Genomic DNA, 22964 nt, shown 5'->3' on the forward strand with positions numbered 1-22964 from the left:
CTACAGTGTGGAAACAGGTCATTTGGCCCATCGAGTCCATACAGACCCTCCGAATAGCTCCCCACCCAGACCCATTCACCCTACTCTATCCCCACATTTCCTATGGCTAACTCCTACCTCGCCTGCACATCCCTGGACACTATGGGCAATTTAGCCCGGCCAATCCACCTAACCTGCACATCTTTGAACTGTGGGAGGAAACCGGAGCACCCGGAGGAAACCAACACAGGCACTGGGAGAATGTGCAAACTCCGCACAGGCAGTCACCCAAGGGTGGCTTTAAACCTGGGTCCCTGGTGCTGTGAGGCAGCAGTGCTAACCACTGTGCCACCATGCCATCCCACATGGGCAGGATGCAGTCAGCACATACTGCCACCAGAATGGTGTAAGCATCTCATTTTGACAAACATGTGGGTATCAACCACACTTCTGACTCTGCCACCCAAGGCTGAGATTCTCCAGAAACCCTGCCGCAGGCTAGGTCTAGCTGTGCACACAAATACCTGAGCACTGGGTCCCTGATGCTGTGAGGCAGCAGTGCTAACCGCTGAGCCACCGATTGAATTACTTTGCGAAGTCGAAGGAGTGTATGGTCACTTCAGGTTAGAAACTGTTTTCTGAATTTATAGTATAGCCATAGCTGCCAGTGTACAGAACAGCTAATAGATGGACTGTTCCAAAATAGACACATGTGACAATTGGCTGTTAAACGGATACCTGAGTTTTGGTTGCCATTTTGACAACAATCCAAATTTAACCAATTAATTTAAATTACACCCAGGATACTAAAACCCCACTGAGTTTGAATTTATTGTGTTGACAACATTGGACCAGTGAGAGGAAATGATTGGGGGTATAAAACAAGGGCATTTTGAAAATTGGTCAGACCCACTGCCATGCAATGAAATAAAGCTCTTGCTGACAAAGAGATCTCAGAAGGCACAATCTGTTTTTCTGTAAAAGCAGTAAAAAATAAACAGACAGGGAGAAGACAGCAGCAGCAGAAGGATGGAAGAAAGTAACAGGAAACCAGGAGGAAGACAGCGTAAGAGACTGTGTGGACTTGAGATTAAGTTAATGTAATGGTTAATAATTGTGTTATTGGAGCAGCATTTTTATAGAGTTGGGGTCAGACAGTAATTAGTTAAGAATTGGGGCTTTGATTTGTTGCTAGTTTTTGTTTAGTATTCATTGTTAGAGTTAGAAAAATAAATTATCTTTTTCTTTGAACTGTGGAAATCAGGGGTTTTCTTTCACCCACTCATACTTCTGGCATATTACAAGGTGAGGCAAGCTTTTCTGGATGTTTTAGTTTTAATTTGTAGAGGGGTTTGACCTCTACATTGTAAGAGTTATGCTGGAGCACCTTTCGTGCCCAGGTTATGGGAGGGAGAGCAGAGGTTAAGTTAGGGTTTGGTTTGAAAGCCTGAAAGACTATGCCTCCGATATTGTAGCATTGCCTCCGTGCAGCCTGGGTAATTTCTGTCTGCTGAAATGTGGTTGACTTGAAGGCAAGACAGTGAGCATTGAGTCATGGATATCGCACAGTGAAAACGGAACAGACAATGAAGTGCTTGCACCGTGGGTCCATGCATTGACATGAGTGAATGAGTGAAAGTCATGACACTTGCCTGGTGTCTTCCCTATTTATCACAGATCCCTGACACATGTCTCCCAGAGGAAATCTGAGTGCGCATGGTGCTATGCAGTGTTGCCCACAGCATCTTCAATTCTTGGCTCTTTCACCACAATCTGATTATCTGGGCAGCAAAGAGATTGTCTGCATTTGGAATACGAACCCCCTCCCCCACCTTCCTGTTGTTACCATGCCCTCATTTTTCAGTCAATGCCATTTCAACAGCTCCTCCTTCTTATCCTCTCTTTCACAGCTTGTGATGGAATTGGAACTGGAAGCTTGCAGATGGCGAAAACCGTGGACTCGAGCAACATCGACAAGTTTATGAACTGCACCAAAATCAATGGAAACCTTATATTTCTCATCACTGGCATTGAAGGGTATGTATTTACATCAAATGGCTTTGTTCACCCAGAGGCCTGACACTGGCTTCACTTTGGAGGGTGCAAACGGTCAGAGAAATCATTACACGGCTAGGGAAAAAAAACCCAAATGAGTTGGTCCAAGTGTTATGAAGGTCTAAGGGGTAAGGTACCTTTAAGAGAGTTGAAGGACTTGGCAAGCGCACAGAGTGCTGAAGAATTTACAAGGTAACATTTGGTCCAGCAGCTAGCAGTACGAGGGTTGCTATGATACAAAAAAAAATTCAAATTCGGCCAATCAGTATAAATTAAGCCCCAAAGTACCAAACTCCAATCAAGTTTGAATTTAGTATTTTGACAATACTAACACCAATGAAATGATCTGAAATTGAACAGTTGGAGGAGAACTGCCACACCACCAACATATGCAGACTGCCTGGAGAATAGCTCTCTTAAAGGTACCTTTATCTATCAATGACCTGTGATTCTGAAACCCTAAGAAGAAGAAAAGAAGACAGAGGAAGATACCAAGAGAAGATTTGACAGCTGGCTGGTTTTTGAAATTTGAAATTTTCTGTAAATCTTAATCGAGGGTTTTATCAGACCAGTATTATCGAGGGGAAGGTAAAAGATAGGTTTAGTTAAATGAGTTGTAAATAGTTAGTTAATTATTCTCTGTTAGACTTTTAAAAAATAAGCTTTACTTTAGTGACTTTTGGGATGGTTCTTTGCCTCTCGAATTTTAAGAGATTACAGCATGGGGTGAATCTTTTCTGTGTGTCAAGTTTAAGTTAGCAGAAGGATTTACCCTGTGTCGTAATACAAGCACTTGAATTTTGAAATGTTAAGCCAATATTGGGGTCACAATTTGTCGGATTGGCAATGCAAAACAAACAGTGTTGAATCTAGTTTCTGTTACACGTTGCACCTCACATTCAATTCGATCAGAGACTGTAGAGAGTAAATTGGGCACTGGATGTGTAGTCATTGTATTTTCCTGTACAAGTGAACAATTTTCTGTCCAATATATTTAATACTTTTACACACCTATATCTGCCCAGTATCTTTCCTGACCTCGATCGGGTTTCTTTCCTTCCATTTAATGGGTGTATATGGTCTGGAAAAGGTCATCCATCTCCAGCACACAATTCTTTAGTGGTCTCAGACTGTGCTCAGCAATGTGCCAGAGACTAGCACATTCTGGTAGAGCTCCTTCCTATATCCAGCAGCATGCAGCTGCTGACAGGATCCTGCTTTGTCTCCCAATGGGGTATGGGGACACACAATGGAGCAGTTGACTCTTTGGAAATGGTTATGAGTGACATTGGTGAGAGGCCTGCTATCTGTTTTCTTGCCTATAAACTGTCGTGGTCAAGCAGCCAAAAAGAAGGAAGACAAATTTCAGCTGTAAGACAGTATTTTCCCTGAGGTAACTCTACTGAAGCTGGTATCCATCACCAAGGTCACTGTTTATTTACACTTGAACAGTCCTTGACTATGATACTGCCTCATACTGAGTCTGGCACCAGAGAGACAGTATCCGTGACACTCAAACCTTTTTATGTCAGCCAGGGCTCCCTGATTAGAGCAGATTATGCAATTAATGGTAGTATTGTAGAACAGAGGGACTTAGGGGTTCGGGTACATAATTCTTGGAAGTTTGCATCACATATCGACATGATGGTTAAAAAGGCATTTAGCACACTTGCCTTTATTACTTTAAGCATAGGAGTTGGGAACACATATTGACATTGTACAGGACATTGGTGAGGTCTTTTCTGGAGTGACTGTGTCCAGGTCTCGTTATCCACTTAAAGAATGGATATTATTAAGCTAGAGAGGGTCAGAAGAGATTTACCAGGACGTTGTTGGGTATGGAAGGTTTGAGTCATAAAGAAAGGTCGCTAAGGTTGGAACATTTCACTGGAGTGTAGGAGGTTGAGAGATGACTGTATAGAGGTTTAGAAGATCATGAGGTGTATGGATAGGTGTCTTTTCCCTAGGATGGCGGATTTCAACATTTCACCTTCTTCTTAAGGTGAGAGGAGAAATATTTTAAAAAAGACATGAGGGTGGTTCATGAACATCCTGAGGAAATGGTGGATGTGGGCATAGTTACAATGTTTAAGACATTGAGATAAGTACATGAATAAAAAAGGTTTGGAGGGATATGGGCTAGGAGCAGGCAAATGGGACTAGTTTACTTTGAGATTATGTTCAGCATGCACAAATCGGACCCAAGGATCTGTTTCCATGCTGTTTGACTCTATGACTGTTATTAATAGCCCCAATCAGGGAACTCATATGCTATGATGTCCAGCTGGCTGACCTCATTACATTCCCCAGTAAATATATTCCACAGCAAGCAGCAGGTCCTACATACTCCTCAGAAGCCCTTGATTCTGAGAGTCCGAAAATCTGCCTACTTCCATTTGTAGGATTACCTACAAACCTCAAGGAAAGAGAATTCTAAAGATTCATAAGTCTTGCGGGGTGAGGGTGTCATGGTGGCTTGTAGTTAGCACTGCTGCCTGACAGTGCCAGGTACCCTGGTTCAATTCCCGCCTTGAGCAACTGTCTGTGTGGAGTTTGCACCTTCTCCCCCGTGTCTATGTGGGTTTCTTCCAGGTGCTCCGGTTTCCTCCCACAGTCCAAAGATGAGCAGCTCAGATGAATTGGTCATGCTAAATTGCCCATAGTATTAGGTGCATTTGTCAAGGGTAAATATAGGGTAGGGGAATGGGTCTGGGTGGGTTGCTCTTCGGAGGGTCAGTGTGGACTTGTTGGACCAAAGGGCCTGTTTCCATACTGTAGGGAATCTAATCTCTGGGTGAAGATCTTTGTCCTCAGTCCAGTCTGAAATTTCTGACCTATTGGGTGAGTGAGGGGGGTATTTAATGTTTCTCATCGAAGATTCTCGTAATTCATGTCTTGTCTGAATTGCTGTGCAAGAGTAACACATTACCTAGGGATGTTCTCCAATTTGTTCATCTCCAAGTTGCTAGGGTTTTCACGCTCATTAGAATCCTACCCACAGAATTCTGTTACTCACTGGGGAGAACGGATGTGAAAGGTTTTAAAGTGATTGGTTGAAAGAATAGAGGGCAGATATGGAAAACCTTTTTCAGCTAGGGCGTTATATGGGCCTGGAATTCACTGCCTGAAAGGGCAAGTGGAGACAGCAAGCCTCAAAGTATTTGATGTGTACCTCATGTACCAGGGCTTACAGACTGGATGCTGGGTTGTGAAATATGGTTGGGTGGCTTGTTTTTGGCTGGCACAGATGTGAGGGGCCAAGTGGCATAAGCATTCTAAGACCTGCAAGTGATCTGGCAAAGCTGAGCCGAGAATCTCGGATTCATCAGAGTTCGCCAGACCATTCCCCCACCAATGCCAATGGTGAGCTAAGCAGAACTCAGTTTACACAATGAACTCTGAGAAAGTGGATGTGACCCACCAGTAGCTTGTCAACTTCTGCATGGTCCAAGGCATTCTAGATTCTTTTATCCTGCTGCTCCAGGACATTTCTGCAGGAGTTCCTCAGGGTAGTGTCCTAAGCCCAATCACCTTCAGCTGCTTCATCAATGACCTTGCGTCCATTTGGGATGTTCCCTGATGATTGCAAGACATTCACGACTCCTCAGACACAGCCAGTGTTCAAAAGCAACAAGATCTGGACAATCATCCAGGTTTGGACTGACAAGTTGCTAATAACATTCACACCATACAAATGCCAGGCATTAATTGTCTCCCATAAGAGATAACCTCACCGCTGCGTCTTGACATTCAGTGGTGGTACCACCACTGAATCCCACTATTGACATCCTGGTGGTTACCATTGACCGGAAACTCAGCTGAACTCGCAATACAAATAGTGTTTGCAAGAGCAGGTCAGAGGCTAGGAATACTGTGGTGAGTATCACTTCCTGACCCACAAAGCCTGTCCATCTACAAGGACAAGTCAGGATTGAGATGGAATATTGTCCATTTGCCTGGATGAGTGTAGGTCCAACAACACTTAAGGGGTTTGATGCCCATCCAGGACAAAGTAGCTTAACTAGTACTCCATCCACAAACATCCACTTCTTCCACCACTGACACTCAGTAGCAGCTGTACTATCTACAAGTTGCACTACAGATATTTATCAAAGATCCTTAGACTGCACCATATTACCATTCCTCACTGTCACTGGGTTCAGTCCTGGGACTCCCTCCCTAACAGCTTTGTGGGTAAGAAGGCAGCTCACCACCACCTTCTCAAGGGTAAATAGGACCGAGCAATAAATGTTGGCTCAGCTAGCATCACCATCATCCCATGAGTGAATTAAAACAAAATGTTTTAAAACAAAAATTGCTTCAGCCCAAAATGCAACAACCGCTCCTAAAGAGCTTCAGTTTTTTTTTCTTCAGCTGATAATTGAAGCAAAAATATTACATTGACAAGTCAGGATAATTTGATTCAGGTACGTTTTAAGCAGTTGATGGCACACATTTTAAATTAACTCCGACAGGCTTCAGTCTCCAACCACGAAAGCGAGTGATGAAGGTGAAATACTCTCCCGGACGATATAAGTACAATGCCAAACTTGAAGATATTCTTCTAAAATTGTAATTTTTTTGTAATTGTAACATTGTAATTGTAAACTTGTAATTTGTGAATTATCTGCCACATTTAATCAATATTTGTTTTGGGTTTGTCAATAACCTGACTTGATGTTGTGTGGTAACCCAGTAGCATTGACGTTGAATAGCAATACAATCATTTGCTTGAATTCCTCTGTGGAAACTTGTGAAGTTAATACTACATCTGGTAATTTGTGGGTAAACATGTTTGTACTTGTTGTAACATGCCTTAATAGTTTGCTCATATTTTTCAAGGTATAGAACCTGACCCCAAATCCCCCTGTTTGATCCAGCCTATGCATGACTGCAATCCTACATGAGTAGTAACCTTTAGAATCACAGAGGTCGACAGCCCAGAAAAAGGCCTTTCAGCTCATCCTGTCCATGCCAGTCACAAACAGCCCACCCAACTATTCTAATCCTATTTTCCGTCACTTGACCCATCACTGTGTATGCCTTGGAGTCTATATGCTTCTTAAGTAACACAAGAGTTTCTCCTTCTATCACCTTACTGGCAGTGAGTTCCACATACCCACCACCCTCTGGAAAAATTATTTTTCTCACCCGTCCTCTAAATCTTCTTCCTCGCCATCAAAAGAAAAAGTCTCCTCCCTTCTACACTGTCTGCACCCCTCGTAGTTTTGCACAATTCAGTCATGTCCCCTCTTAATGTCCTCTGCTCTAAGGAAAACAACCGCATCTGTCCAATCTTTCTTCATAACTGAAACTCTCCAGCACCATCATGGTAAATCTCCTCTGCACCCTCTCCAGTGCAATCCCCTCCATCTTATAATGTAGGTTCCAGAACTGGACAGAGTACTCTATAGCTGTGACCTAACCAATGTTGTATTCTGTTCCAACATAAACTCCCTGCTGTTAACTGTACGTCTCAGCTAATAAAGGCATTTATCTGATATATCATCATAACCACGCTATCCAACCATCCCGATACTTCAAGTGACTGGTGTCCATGCTCAATAATGTTCCTCTGATCCTCTGTAATTCCCAAAATCCTACCATTTATCATGTATTCCCTTGCATTGTTTTGTCCTGTCCAAGTGAATCACTTTAGATTGATCCTGATTGAATTCCATTTGCCACTGATCTGCCTATGTCACCAGCCCATCTATCTCCTCCCATAGTCTGAGTCTATCCTACGCATTGTTTCCCACTCCCACCAATATTTGAATCATCTGTGAACTTATTGATCAAGCCTCCTACGTTGAAGTCCAAATCATTTACATCAACCACAAATAACAAGAGCCCCAACTCTGACCCCTGTGAGACCCTACTGGACACAGATGTCCAGTCAGAAAAGCACCAACAGGATTTCTGATTGATGTAATTTAAAACTTTACCCCTTCTAAAATCACCACATGCATGCATTTGCACACGCACAAAGGAAAACAAAATAAGCTTTATGAGTGGAAGGAAAAGCAAGTAGTCAGGAGAACACAGTTCCATGCTACCACTTAAAAACAACGAATCTAGATGTATTGGTTTCACTCCTTTTCTCCTCTTTGATGATGCCCCATTATTATTTGTACAGCGATGATCAGTCTTTGGTTCACTGATTTTTTTTGTTTCCTGTGAGCTTTAATATTTTTGCTGTCAGCAAGTATGAATGTAATTTTTCCTGCTTTTTGGGCGGAGAGTTAGAGAAGACAGTTTTTTAGAGCAGCGGAACAGAGAGGCCAAAGTGTTGATCCAACAATCTCCTGGGTCTTCTCTGTTTTCATTCCCTCTCACAGGGTCTGTGTTAACCTGCAACCTGATCAGTCAGAGGCTGTTTCTGCTCTTTTAAAGTCCAATAAAGCTCCCTTCCCATTGAACACTGCCAGGACAGGATATGGTACAGCTGCCTCTTCTCTGTGAAACAGGAAGTTAGGCAAAAAAAAATCAACAGTTTCTGTTGGGGCACTGCAACAAAAGAAAACACAAATGAACAGTTTAACAGATTATTTAACAAAACAAAAACTTATTAAATTTAAATAACATCTTGTGTGGTGATGATGCACGGCAGCCCCTGCAGTGCTCACCGGTCTCTGAAGGCCTCTGACGTCCCACTGAGCTCTACGTGCACCCTCTTCAGGAACACCCGAGTACAGGCATCTGTTTCTGTCCGCTGAGCTCCCCTGAACCCACAATAACTAGTGCCAATTTGAAAACCAATCAAAAGACCGTCTCTGGACAGAGATTGCCCTGAACGCACTGAGGATGCGCCACTTCATCCGAGTGTAGTGTCCCCAAAAGTAAAAAATCCTTAGAAAACTACAAACTGACCTTTGTGGTCCCCCCTTTTTAAAACATAGCAATTTTTCTGATTTTCAGCCTCCTCTCCAATATAAAATAAAGAATGTGTTCTGTTACACAATGTTCTGTCGTCTCCTTTCCCATGATTTCAGCATTCTTGTATCCTCACAACTCTGGCCTCTTAAGCATTTGCCAAAATCTTTACTCTACTGTTGGCTTCAGTGTTCAAGGGGCCCCAAAACTCTGAAATTCCTTCTCCCTACGTCTCTCTCTCTCTCCCTATTTCTCAAAGGCCCTTCCCTCAGTAAAGAAACTTTAAAACCCACTATTTCAGCAAGCTTTCACTCACCCGCCCCTAAACCTCCTCCAAGGTTAGTGCCAATTTATATTTGATCGCTCTTTGGTGACCTGGTTTGGGATGTCCTATTGTGTGAAAGGTGCCTTTTTGAATGTGAGGTGTTGAAGCCCAAAGGGGTCTTGTTGTAGCCTCTGATTCGAAACTTAGCACCTCAGGCTCTGTTGCAGCCCTTCAGCAGTTGCACTGAAGTTTCTGTCTGCTCTTTAACTCACAGCCTTCTGAACCAGAAATGTTGTCAGCTGAGCCAAGGCTGACACATATGCACATTATGTGGATTTGCGTTTCCACTGGAGAGATTCATCTATCAAGCATAAATCGAGAATTCAGGGCTAGAAGGCAAATTCATATTTGTGCCAAAGTTCCAGATGTATATCCCTGGCATGAGAAGCTCAATATTAAGAGTACCTTTTGGAAATTCATGTCTGAAGGTTAATGACCTTTACACAGCAAGAGACTTTTTGTTACATCACATGGTTTGTTTCTTTCAATACTAGAGAAGCAACAACAAGTGTACCATTGAGTTACTCGTCTATTTCCCATTGTACTTAAGGCCTAATTCTTTGTTTTCACATGTTGAAGCTTATTTTGAGGAGGGGATTTTGAGCTGTCAACATTATTGGTCTTATGGCTTTCTTGAAGACATTATTGATGTTTGTTAATATTTAAACCTCAAATAATTAAGCAATGTGTGAGAGATGTGACCATGTTGTGAAGGTGCGAAATGAATGCAAGCTGCTGTTGCTGGCTTCTGAGACAACCGTTCAACAGAACTGGCTTTTCTTTCTTTCCAGTGACCCGTATCATAATATCGTTGCTTTGGATCCTGAAAAGCTGAACATTTTCCGTACAGTCCGAGAGATAACAGGTAGTGAAATCAGGGCAAGTTTCTTCTTCATTAACACCTTACTTTACAGCCTTTTGAAAACAATTTGTGTCACAATGAATCTGCTATTACTAGAAGGAAAGAATTACCTTTTTATTGATGATCCATCCATTTGTCTCTTCCTGCCTCACTATCCATTCTTCCTACTGAATTGGTCATTTCAGCCCATTAATACCAACCACTTGCATGTTCTTCCACAGTAGCTCTCTTTCTCCTTGGGCAAAAGTAAAATTTGTTCGACATCCCTTCTTCCACCTAAATTCCCACATATTTCACTCAGCGTCCCTTGATATTTGAGCCTTTCATCTTGCATTTGTCTTTAACGATAAGTCATAATCAGTCATACCCTGATTCAGATTTTTATTTCAATCTCTATCGATCTGAAGCTAATGCCCACAGGAAGTGCCCTCTCTGTGGGAGGTTCTCTGGCAGTAGCTCTCAAAGTGTACTTTACAAATGCCCAAAATACAACACACTGAAGTACAACACAGGAACCAAGCTCACACCAAAGAATAGGCCAGGGCACATATCCCTGCCATAATCATGATGCCACATATCTAGACTGATTGCCATGTGCAAATTGTCATGAACGTGAGAATCACATTGGAGTTTCATAAGCAATCTTTGTTCCTGTTGCAATGCACAACTCTTGTGGCTCAGTGGATAGTGTCTGTGCCTCAGAGGGGGAAGCTCCAGGTTCAAGTCCCACATGAAGCCTGACACGAGACTGATGTCCTCCAGTTTGGGATCAGACATCACCTCACTGCTGCCCCATCAGAAACGGCCCCCGTTCCTTCCCTTCATTCTGATGAGCTTTTCTGTGGCTGGGTAGGTGGTCCATGGGTCTCCGTAGTGAAAACATTTCAGAATCACTGTGTTATAACTGCCCTTGAAGGCAGAGAAAGAGCGGGCTATGGGGAAAGTGGGGTGGTGGGACTAATTGGATGGATCTTGCAGAGAGCAAGCATGACCCATTGAGCTGAGCATGCTCCTTCTGTGTTATATCATTCCATGGTTCTGTGACTGTTTTTCACCACTTCAGTAACTGCATGGGAACTCATTTCATTTTATTTATTTTCAAAAGAACACCATTACATGAATATGGAGGATACAGTCAGAATGCAATATGACACACCAGTCAGTTGTACATGGCAGTGCAAATGAACTGGAACGAATTTCTTCCAACGCCTGCTACAGCAGTGCTTTTTTTTTTGTTGCGCATATTCATGGAGGTTATAACTATTCACTTACCCATTTATATTTCAAGACATGTTTTGCACCACTGAATGGTGTGAAATTGCAATGCAACCAGTATTCACTGACTTCTAATCCTTCACAATTTCAGCTCTGTGACTGCACTATAACCAGGATAGCTTTAAGACCAAGTATTCGCAAGTTGTGATCTTTGGGAGTGGGAAGCATTACAGGAGTAAAACTTTCATTGGTGCTATCTAAATACCAGATTGGGCAATCTTCTGAACAACCGCTGTATTAACGACAACTGAATATTCGTAGTTCATGATTTTGTTTGTGGGTTTTCTTTTCTTTCACTAGGTTTTTTGAACATTCAGTCGTGGCCAAGAAATATGACGGACTTCAATGTGTTTGCTAACCTTGTGACAATAGGTGGTCGAAGTCTTTACAGGTAAACTGGACTTGGTAATCATTATCTATCAGCATCCTGTTTGTTTTGTCCAGTGAAGGCACTGGGCTAATGGCTACAAACCTGGATTAGGAATCCAGAGGCATGCTCAAATCCCACCTTGGCTCTTTACGAAGTTGAATTCAATAAATTTGGTCATCTGTGGTAGATGAGTGTGAAAGCTGTGTGATCATCATAAATAAGGACACTTGCTATTCTGACCCAAAGGTGATCCAGCTCTTTACTAGTCAGTGTACACAGGACAACTGGAGTTGAGTAACAAATGTTGCCTTGCTGATGATCCCAGCAAAAACAAACCAGAACAAAGCTCCCTAAGGTTTATTAAGTCGAGCTATTTCCTGGTTAGCTATTTGCTATTTTCTCTCTTCTCATGGTTGTAGCAGTCCCAGATCACACTTATTGCATAATTAGATGGGACATATTAGTAACACTGTTAACTGGGCCAGAAACTGAACATTCATGTCCCAGTCCCAGAAACGCCGACATAAAATCCAGGCTGAAATTCTGACGCTGCACCTTGTGGTGCGCTGTCTACTGGCTGAATTGTTCAACCGAGACCCAGTCTGTCCTGTCACCTGAACAGAAAAGATTCCATGACTGTACTTGATGAGAAGGAAGGTCCTCCTGGGACTTACTGGATGGCACCTATCCCTGCATGAACATCACCAAAACAGATTGTCACATTGCTATTCTTGGACCTTGCAGGGCCAAGACGTGGTTTCCTGCACTTTATTAGCTGTAAAGCTGCTTTGTGTCACGCAAGAGAGCATAGAAGATATTATTTGACAAAGTTGCTTCTTTTGCAAATCTTCCCCCTCACCCCCTGCTACTGTCAGCATTAGCACTCCCAGTTATAATGTAGTGTGGACCTTCCTCACAAATGCATCGAGACCTTGCTTCAGCCCAGAGTTGATAATATTAAGGGTGGTTTGTGATGGGCTCATTTTCAGATGAGAAAGCAAAGCTGAGCCCCACTGGACACCGAGTCCTTTGCTTCAAGGGGTCCTTCTGGACACTCTGTGTTTTGCATATCTAATTCCAATGAAACTCTGGGCTATTGCTGGTAAGATCTTTCACACTGGGACAGCTATTCCCTGAGGCAAAAGTGAGTGCTGGAGATTAGAGTCAAGAGTGTGGTGCTGGAAAAGCACAGCAGGTCAGCTAGCATCCAAGGTACAGGAAAACCGATGTTTCAGGCAAATTCCTGATGAAGGGCTTTTGCCCGAAACATCGATTCTCCTGCTGTTCGGATGCTGCCTGATCTGCTGTGCTTTTCCAGCATCACACTCTTGGCAGCTATTGCCCAAGGTCAGCTGTTGCACAGTTATTTTATCATTTAGTGATTTCTCAGTCTCATGGACCTCATGGATTGAAAGGAGTAAAGGCAGAGGGAGTAAAGGCAGAGGGTGTAACTTGAGGCTTACTTGGTTGGTTGATTTTTTTTTTCTTCCGCTCAATACAATGTAGGAAGAAAGGAAGATATGGATGGGGAAAGGGGAGCCATGGGAGGGTGGTGGTCTTGGATTCCGCATTTGTAATTTTCTAGTAAAAAATGAGTTAGAGTTAAATGTGGTACCAAGCCCTTCATATCTATCGAAATGCACTTGTGGGGGACAAAGCCTGCGTTGGTTGAACTTTTTGCATTGTGGGAAAATAAGATCTTAAACCTCAAGGGAAACAAACTGTATGGCAATAAAATAGAGAATAACTTTCTAACAATCTAAGAGCTAATGGATTGATAAAAAATAAAAATCTAATGTTCGTGCATACCTGCTGTTGGCTCAGCTATTCTAAATTTCTATGGCTGTGGCTTATAACAGAAACTGCCTATGTGTCATGTTGTAATTACAGTCTCTTGCCAGTGGAGGCACTCATTTCTTGTGAGCAATATCACAAAGGGTCAACTGGTCGTCTGTGGTAATCATATGCGTGCTCTCGGACAAATTACATAACCAAATAAAAATCCTCCAGTCTCATTCATTTGCAGCCAGTGGGGAGTGTGAGCACTAGCTGATGAATGTCCACCGTTTAAATCAAAGATATTTTAATCCACCCCTTCACAAACCCTTTCACAAACCCTGTGTAATATTAGGCTTTGAACACTCCAAACCTTTATTTATCAGTGGGTTAACTAGTGGAGAGGAGAATTACAACGGTGCACATTAAATATTTGTCAGGCAAGGTCTAAAATTGTGATTCCTGAGCAACGCTAATCATTTGAGGAAGAGAGGAAAAATACTGACAGGCTTTACCATATGTTACCTTTCATTTTCAGCTTTTCTTAATGGAAGGGTACCTGTAAGCGATCAGGGTCAGGCAAAGCAATAAACAAACCTTTAGCTCCAAGGGATCACTTGACAGTCGTATTCTAAAGGTTCATGTCACCCTGCCAGTTGCTTCGAGCAGCTAATTACAAGTTAGTAAACTGGCCAGCAGAATGAGCTCATTACATTGCCCCAACACTCATCCACCCTGTAGAACTCCGTCTGATGTCAAACTGACATGCTGCCTTTTGGAAATGCCCTGAGCTGTTACACGCTGTTAAAATAATGATGCAGACAGCAACTGATGAGATGGGATGAGATGGCTGCAAGCCTCCACACAATATGTATTTTCTTTTGCAATTCAGATAATTACAGTACTTGCTTTAATTGCAGGGCTTTTTTAGCATTTCTCAAAGGAATACAGACGAGATCACACCATGTACATCCAGCTTTGCGTCTCAATTATTCACCATGGGCTTGTCGATCCTGTGGTTACATACAATCAATGTCATATGCCCTGGTAGGAGTGAAATCCTTTCTCTTGACAGGACTTCCTACCATAACCAGATCCCTTCACACAAAAAAAAACACAGACAAAAGAATACACAACAAAAATATGTTAGTTCAGGCAGCAGCTCCCAAGTTGCATAGATCATAGAATCCCTACAGTGTGGAAACAGGCCATTCAGCTCAACAAATCCACAATGACCCTTTGGAAACTAGCCCACACAGACCCATTCCCCCTGCCCTATATTTACCCCTGACTAATGCACCTAACCTACACACCTCTGAACACCATGAGCAAGTTAGCATGGTCAATTCACCCTAACCTGCACATCTTTGGACTGTGGGAGGAAACTGGAGCACCCAGAGGAAACCCATGCAGGCACAGGGAGAACGTACAAACTCCACACAGACAGTCGCCCAAGGCTAACCACTGAGCCACCGTGCTCCAACCACTCCAACAACTTGCATAATCCACTGCAAGTTGCACATCATCTCAATATAGCAATATTGCCATTCCTTCAATGTGGTTGAGTCAAAGTCCTGGAATAGGCTACCTAACAGTACTGTGGGAGTACCTTCATCCAATGGATTGTGTCCCTTCAAGAAGTTTCCGCACTGGTTTCTCCAACGAATTAGTGTTGGGCAGTAATTGCTGATGTTGCCAGTGCTGTGCACATCACGGTAATAACTAAAGAGGAGATAGTTCAGTGGGTAGGTAACATATATCCCCTTTTTTAGAATCTACCTAGCCAATTAATTCAATCAATGATTGCGTGCAATTCTGGTCTCCTTCCTGTCGGAAAGATGTTGTGAAACTTGAAAGGGTTCAGAAAAGATTTACAAGGATGTTGCCAGGATTGGAGGATTGAGCTAAAGGGAGAGGTTGAATAGGCCAAGGCTGTTTTCATGGAGCATCGGAGGCTGAGGGGTGACCTTCTAGAGGTTTATGAAATCATGAGGGGCATGATAAATAGACAAAGTATTTTCCCTGGGTGGGGGAGTCCATCTCTAGAGGGCATATGTTTAGGGTGAGAGGGAAAAGATATAAAAGAGACCTAAGGGGCAACTTTTTCATACAGAGGGTGGCACATGTATGGAATGAGCTGCCAGAGGAAGTGGTACAATTGCAACATTTAAAAGGCATCTGGATGGGTATATGAATAGGAAGGGTTTGGAGGGATATGGACCAGGTGCTGGCAGGTGGGACTAGATTAGGGTGGGATATTTGGTTTCCAGGATCTGCATTCAAAATAATCCAAGACACATGGCGTGGACAGCTTCTCAGGTGTAAGGTTTGTGTGTGGAATCAGCTGGAGACTTAATTGAGTGTTAGAGGGAAGTGTGGAAGAGGCTATAAATTTATCCAGTACCTGGGTGTCAAAGATGCCCCTAACTTATGGTGAATTGGAAAGCTCAGTCATCCTGTTGTTATCGCACTGAGATAGCTAATTTCAGAGACTGGAGCTGAGAGACTCTGGGGCAGAACAGGTAAGAGCTGGATGCTGACACTGACAGCTCGAGACATGTAGTGTTGCATTAAAATTTCTCACATTGAAAAAGTACCACGTTTACAACAAAGGGGAACTGAGGTTGAGATATTATGGTACAGACAGTATTTCTGCCGACAGCAGACTGATTTCCTGAAGGTATGCCAGTTTGGATTCTAGCCAGTCAGTGACGTAGAAGCCAAGACATTTGCTTTCTGGATAGAGTTTTTTTTTTACATAAAAAAACTACTCCATTTTACAGTTCCTTTCGTACACCAGGCCCATCTATCTGACTTATTTATTTATTTATGTTTAAAATAAATCCACCGCCAGTTAACAAATTAAAATAATTGACTGCTCGCCAGACTCATTGCAACAATGGTAAAAATTGAGGAGAGGTGGGAATTGAAGGAAGGGGCTAAATTACAATGGAATTGAAGGGGAGGAGGAATGAATCCCAGCCCCCATGGTGCCCACATATATCCCATTTTTTCAGAATCTACCGAGCCAATTAATTCAAACAATTATTGCGTGCAATTCTGGTCTCCTTCCTATAGGAAAGATGTTGTGAAACTTGAAAGGGTTCAGAAAAGATTTACAAGGATGTTGCCAGGGTTGGAGGATTTGAACTATAGAAAATGGTTGAATAGGCTAGTACTGTTTTCCCTGGAGCATTGGAGGCTGAGGGGTGACCTGATAGAGGTTTATGAAATCATGAAGGGCATGATAGAGAGAGTCTTTTCCCTGGGGTGGGTGAAGTAGAGCTAGAGGACATAGGTTTAGGGTGAGAGGGGAAAGATACAAAAGAAACCTAAGGGGCAACTTTTTCACACAGGGTAGTGCTTGTATGGAATGAGCTGCCAGAGGAAGTGGTGGAGACTGATACAATTGTAACATTTAAAAGGCACCTGGATAGGTAAATGAATAAGAAGGGTTTGGAGGGTTATGGGCCGAGTGCTGGTAGGTGGGACTAGATTGGGGTGAGATATCTGGTCAGCGTGGACAAGTTGGACCGAAAGGTCTGTTTCTGTGCTGTACATCACTATGACTAATTAACTCCAACAATCTGCTTAATGACTTGCTACATTAATGGGCATTCAGCTGCACCCGCTGGCTGCACTGACTGAGGGATTGTGGGCAAGTGATGGTAAATGACACAGTGCCCTCAGCAATTTCTGATGGGCATCACCTTCTTCTGAAACTGCCAGTCGCAATCTGGGAAGTGGTGCAATGTGAGCTTTGTAATACCTGATCCCTGCATGATTCTAATGCACAAGGTGTACGTTTTCTCTCCTTGTACAGTGGGATCTCACTGCTGATTCTGAAACAACAGTGGATAACATCCCTTCACTTCCAGTCCCTGGTGGAAATCAGTGCAGGCAATGTGTATGTGTCCGACAACCCCAACCTGTGCTATTATCACACCGTCAACTGGACCGTGCTGTTCAGAACCAGTTTGCAGAAACCAGTTATAAAGAACAACAGAAACTCTCAGAATTGCAGTAAGTAGCACGGCTCGGTGCAAACAGTGTCAACAGAACCCACCGAGATGTAAATTTATATAATTGGAGCAAATATAACACTTACACCCTGTCTAACTTTAATAATTGCAGAGTAATATTCGGTTAAGCCTGTTTCTGATCCTGAGAGATTTCTGGCCATTGAGATATGTTACAGTTAATCGTTCTGTTTCTCTCCTTTATCATTTTCCCTTGGATAACAGATGTTCTTACATATCTTTTGATGGGCTATAAAAATGCAGGGGGCTACGAGCATTGCAACTTAAAGCACCAAAATACTGCAAATGCTGGAATCTGTACTAAAAGCAACAAATGCTGGAGACAACAGTTTGCATCGAGACTCGAAATGTTAACTTGCTGTATGTCTGACCCGCTGCGATCTCCAGCACTTGTTGTTTTCAACAACTTAAAGGGTTTTTTTTCTGAATAGGATGAATGACAGGAATACATTTCCTTTCCCACAGTGAGAACTGGTACAGGAGGCAGGTGGGCAACAATACATGTTTGGAGTGCCTGTAGCTTGCGTAGATTCTGTGGAGAGAAATGGTGTTAATGGGTGCAATCTTCTGGGTTTAGTTGATGTCTCGTGCACTGCGCGCAAAAGCCCACTCTCACAAGGAATACCCACTGGATCTCATACCCATCAGGCACTGAACAGGACACCGGCGTGGAGGGCCTTCCTGCTGACTATTGATAGTGCCCTAACTGCCTGGAGGTGGTGACCAATGAGAGGTCATCGGTGCCGGCATTCAGCCCTCCCATGGCAGAGGTACAAACCCTGCCCTACCTTTCCACCTAACCCCCCCCACCCACATGCCCCAGGACCAAGGGTGACCCAGGCTCAAAGGGGAGACTTTTGCAGTGGGTATGGTGAGAGAGGAGCCCAGACTACAATCAGAGACTCTCAGCAGCTTTGTTTTTTTAACCCCTGCCCCACCCCGCTCCATGGTTCTGCCCTTTATCAAAGAGAATATAATTTCACGTCAAGAGTCCTCTCCCTCCGTCTGACACGTGACTCCCACAGGTTTACCTTTCAGCTGAGCCGCCTGTCAGTTGGCCCACCAGGAGCTGAGAAACCTTTAGCCCTGAAGAGAAGAGTCTTTGAGGTGGTCTTGAACTGGTCAGTTAAGGGGTTTTAAGAGGAGGTGGGGTTGGGAATGTCATCCTGGGCCTTCTCTTCTGGAACATTCTAGCACGTGGACAGGAAGGTGACAGCTACCATTCCTGACGACAGTTCACCTCAATTTTCCAGACCTCCTGTGGGTCAGGAACATTCAGCCCAACATTCAGTCAGATACACTGTGAATTCCATCTCTCCCTCAACAAATGCTGTCAGAATAGCTGAATATTTTCAGCACTGTATAGTTTTATTTCAACTTCCCAGATCTGCAGAATTATACTTTTGTGACATATGGAGCTGTTGGGAAACAGATACTGTGTGGACAATCATGGGTCTTGATGGTATTGTCTGAGCAAAATCCTGTCACTGTAGAGATTTTAATTAGCAATGGACAACAGGCCTTCATAATTTAAAAATGATTAATTGGCCAATCAAACAGAGTCACATTCGTCATGAGCTGCACTATTGTTTGCAGCTGGGAGATTGTTCGTTTGAGATTAACTGGCTTGAAATGGTCTATTTCTATAGAAGTTACTGCTGCACTCAGATTTTTATTATTTTCATGGAACATGAAGCAAGAGGAAATTGATGTCAAGAATGTATTTTATTCCTTTGTGCATTTTATGTAAAGTAAACCAGTTTGTTGGTTTCCTGTTGTGCCTAATGTCATTTTTTTCATCCATTTATTGGGAAGTCAAGTGATTCCACATGAAGTCGCACACAGAGCTCAATGTTTCAATGAAGTTGCTCTTTGATGGACAGTAATGTTCACTCTGGGTCATGGGGGTTGTGTAGATCTCTTGCATGAGTGACAGAGTCATTGAAAGCAAACATGCAGTTGTTGTGTAAAACTGCCACATTAGTAGCAGCACACTTGGTGAATTTAATTGACATTTTGTTTTTCTTGTGACTTGATGTTGGGGGCAAGTATATTAGCGTGGATAGAGGATTGGCTAACTAATAAAAGACAGAGAGTTGGGTTTCAGGATAGTGTGCCACAGGAGTCAGCGTTGGAGCCACAATTATTTACAACATATATTCTCGACTTGGATGAGGGAACTGAATGTACTTTAGCAACGTTTGTTCTTTGTTCAAATACAGGTGGGAAGACCAAGTGGTGCGGCTGACGCAAAGAATCTTCAGGAGAATATAATAAGTTGGGTACAAATTTGGCAGATGAGATTTAGTGTGGGGAAATGTGAGGTGGCACACATTGGCAGAAAGAATAGAGGAGCTGAATATGATTTAAATGGAGCAAGACTGCAGGAGGTTCCAACACAGACAGGTTGATTAACAACCTGTAAATCCTCCCAAACTGCATACGGCAAGCAGTAAAGTTGGTGAGCTGGGACTATGTGTTGCTGCAGTGAACAGCCTCCCCACATTAAAAGATTCCATTTGCAAGTTATTGTCATAAGCAAGTGTCAGTTTTGTTTAGAGGGATGTCAACACAACAGGAGACAGTACTTTGCAGCTAAAATAGAGCAGTATATAATTGGTGATTATATTTCTGTGCAATGCAGTGACATATCTTTAATCAGCATAGAAACAGACCATTCAACCCAATTAACCTACCAAAATTGTTGTCCTGTTTTGATTCGATTAGATTCCCTACAGTGTGGAAACAGGCCGTTTGGCCAACAAGTCCACACCGACCCTCTGAAGATTAACCCATCCAGACCCATTTCCCTCTGACTAATGCACCTAACTCTATGGGCAATTTAGCATGGCCAATTCACCTGACCTGTACGTCTTTGGACTGTGGGAGGAAACCGGAGTATCCGAAGGAAACCCACGCAGACATGGGGAGAATGTGCAAACACCACACAGACAGTCGTCTGAGGCTAGATTCAAACCCAGGTCCCTGGCACTGTGAGGTAGCAGTGCAAACTACTGAGCCACCCAGTTTTATCTTCCTCATCTCAGTATATCATTCTATACCCTTTTTTCACATCAACTAACTTCCTACAGAAAACATGTAAAGTGTTTTGCGTTTCAATATAAAGGTGTTCTTCTTTTAAACCATTGACGTTATAAGTGCCAATCTAATATTTGTAACTGTTATCAAAGCAAAACACTGCAGATTCGGGAAATCTGAAATAAGAATTCAGAGTCACATTGGACCTGAAACATTAACTTCTTTTCTCTCCGCCCAAGTGCTGCCAGAGCTGGTGAGTTTCTCCAGCACTTATTTTGTATTTATGGTCCTCAGTTTTGGTTCCTCCTACACATTCTCTCCAGAATTGCCCATCCCTTCTTTTCAAATCATTTCTTAAGCCCTCTCAAAGCTTCCTCCTTTCCAAAGCTAACAGCACAAACCATGGGCTACAGTCATTCCATCTTTGCATGTATTGGTGCTGCCCAAGTGTTTCTGTGGCAGTGGGTCATGAGAATGGATGCACTAAATGAATAATGGCTGGAAACTGGCCGTGCGATGAAACCTCCAGAGAAATACATTCAATCACAGTTGGCAACTCTTAAAGTCCGCATCTTCTGCATATCAAGGTGGAGAGGATCCTTAGCATTGATGTATGGTGGGAGGCACAGCATGGCTTTCTTTCATAGAAGAGACCCTAGGCAGGCCATATCTTCTTGTGATGCAGTGCTAGTATCCTATCTCTGGACCAGGAGACACGGGTGCAAATCCCACATGCTCCAGCGGGGTATAATAAAATCTCTGAACGGATGATTAGAAAAAGACCTAATCCTTTGCTTACTGGTGATTAAGTAGTTGACTGTCATGACCTGTGTAACTAGGCAGATTTATTGAGCGAGATTTTTGTTGCTTTCACAGCCTCCGACAGGATGATGTGTGACCCTCTGTGCTCTGATGATGGGTGCTGGGGTCCAGGCCCAAACCAGTGCCTGTCTTGCAGATTCTTCCGTAGGGGCAGAACTTGCATTGAATCTTGCAACCTGTATGAGGGGTAAGTCTGAAAAACAAACTCACACAAAATTTTCCTCATTCAGTCATTCAGTTCATCGATCGAGCCGTGTAACTGAAAAGGTAGAAAGAAAGGATTTGTATTTGCTTGAAGAACTCGGATACAAATAGTTGAAATAAAATACCCTGAGACACTTCACAGGACCTTTACAAAACAAACTACTGATACCGTGCCACATAAGGTCAAATGACCAAAGCCTTGTTTCAACAAGGTAGTTTTTAATTAGTGTCTGAAAGGGGGAATGCAATTGATGGTTGAAGGAAGGGATTCCATAGCTTTCAATTTAAACCGTGAAAGACAAAATCACCAATGGTGGAACAGTTAAACTCAGGACTTCTTGGGAATCCAGAATTAGAGGGTACAGAGATCTCACAGTATGGTAGGGCTTGAGGAGATTCACAGATAGAGAAATAATGAGAATTGTGAGCCTGAGATGTTGTTTAACTGGGAACCAATGTAGGGCAGCAAGAACAGGGCAGGAGAATTGGAGCAAGTTAGAATTCAAGCATCAGAACACTTCACACATGTAAGGTGCACCAGATGTGACCCTGGTTATCAAGAATATAAATTCTGAGTAAACCTTCTAAGACAGGGTTTGTTGACTTCAGAAACAAAAAGAAATGAGCTGATTGATTTTTGCAAGATGGAAAAGAAGATTTACACAAATTGATAAGGATTAACACCTTTTTGGTTAGGTTTAGGATACAGACAGCAGAGTTTTGGATGATCTCAAGATTTCAGACTGTGGGGGGGAAGCTGCCTGGGAGTGAGTTAGTACATTCATGTCCGGATGCAACAGAGACATTAATGTGGATTTCAGCAGCTGCAGAACAGACGTATTTGCAAAGATCGTGATATAGTGCAGGTGCCTTGTTGGAATTTTTAATAAGACTAGAGCTCACAGGCACTGATGTGTCCCGCAGTAATTTTCAGTGTCCTGAGGTAGTTGCACACTCGACATTTTGTATTCATAAAAGATGCTGATAATACCAGGCAAAGGATGTGTTCCATACACGACAGCCGATGACAGTTATTGTAAGATAGCAACATCATTCCTGGCTGGGAGAAGCAGACCATTTTGTGAGACTTCATCTAGAGTATTATGAACAGTTGTGAGTGCCACATTGTAGTGAAGATGTGAATGCACTGGAAAGAGTGTGGGAGTAATTTACAGGAATAGTTCCAGGAATGAGGAACTTCATTTAGATTGAAGAAGCTGGGACTGTTCTCCTTGGAGAGAAGAAGGTTGAGCAGAGATTTGAGACAGGTTTTCAAAATCGTGAGTGGGCTGGATAGAGGAGATAAGGAAAAGCTATTCCCACTCATTAAAGGAACGAAAGGAC

At 42.9% G+C, this 22964-nt stretch overlaps 1 protein-coding gene across 4 annotated transcripts in view; it reads left to right on the forward strand.

The window, feature by feature from the left end:
• The window catches only part of LOC122551916 (receptor tyrosine-protein kinase erbB-4-like), a 1076277-nt gene that overhangs the window by 749775 nt on the left and 303538 nt on the right, over positions 1 to 22964 (forward strand). For all 4 annotated transcript variants that reach the window (XM_087988891.1, XM_087988893.1, XM_087988894.1 and 1 more), the window contains exons 9-13: positions 1890 to 2016; positions 10024 to 10097; positions 11670 to 11760; positions 17339 to 17538; positions 21471 to 21603. In XM_087988891.1, the coding sequence (XP_087845017.1) occupies positions 1890 to 2016; positions 10024 to 10097; positions 11670 to 11760; positions 17339 to 17538; positions 21471 to 21603 (625 nt within the window). The remainder of the gene's footprint in view (positions 1 to 1889; positions 2017 to 10023; positions 10098 to 11669; positions 11761 to 17338; positions 17539 to 21470; positions 21604 to 22964) is intronic.

The sequence above is a fragment of the Chiloscyllium plagiosum genome, unplaced genomic scaffold (genome assembly GCF_037043375.1).
Source record: "Chiloscyllium plagiosum isolate Xiang-an unplaced genomic scaffold, Cpla_swu_hap1 HiC_scaffold_7, whole genome shotgun sequence".
In the NCBI taxonomy this organism is placed as follows: Eukaryota; Metazoa; Chordata; class Chondrichthyes; order Orectolobiformes; family Hemiscylliidae; genus Chiloscyllium; species Chiloscyllium plagiosum.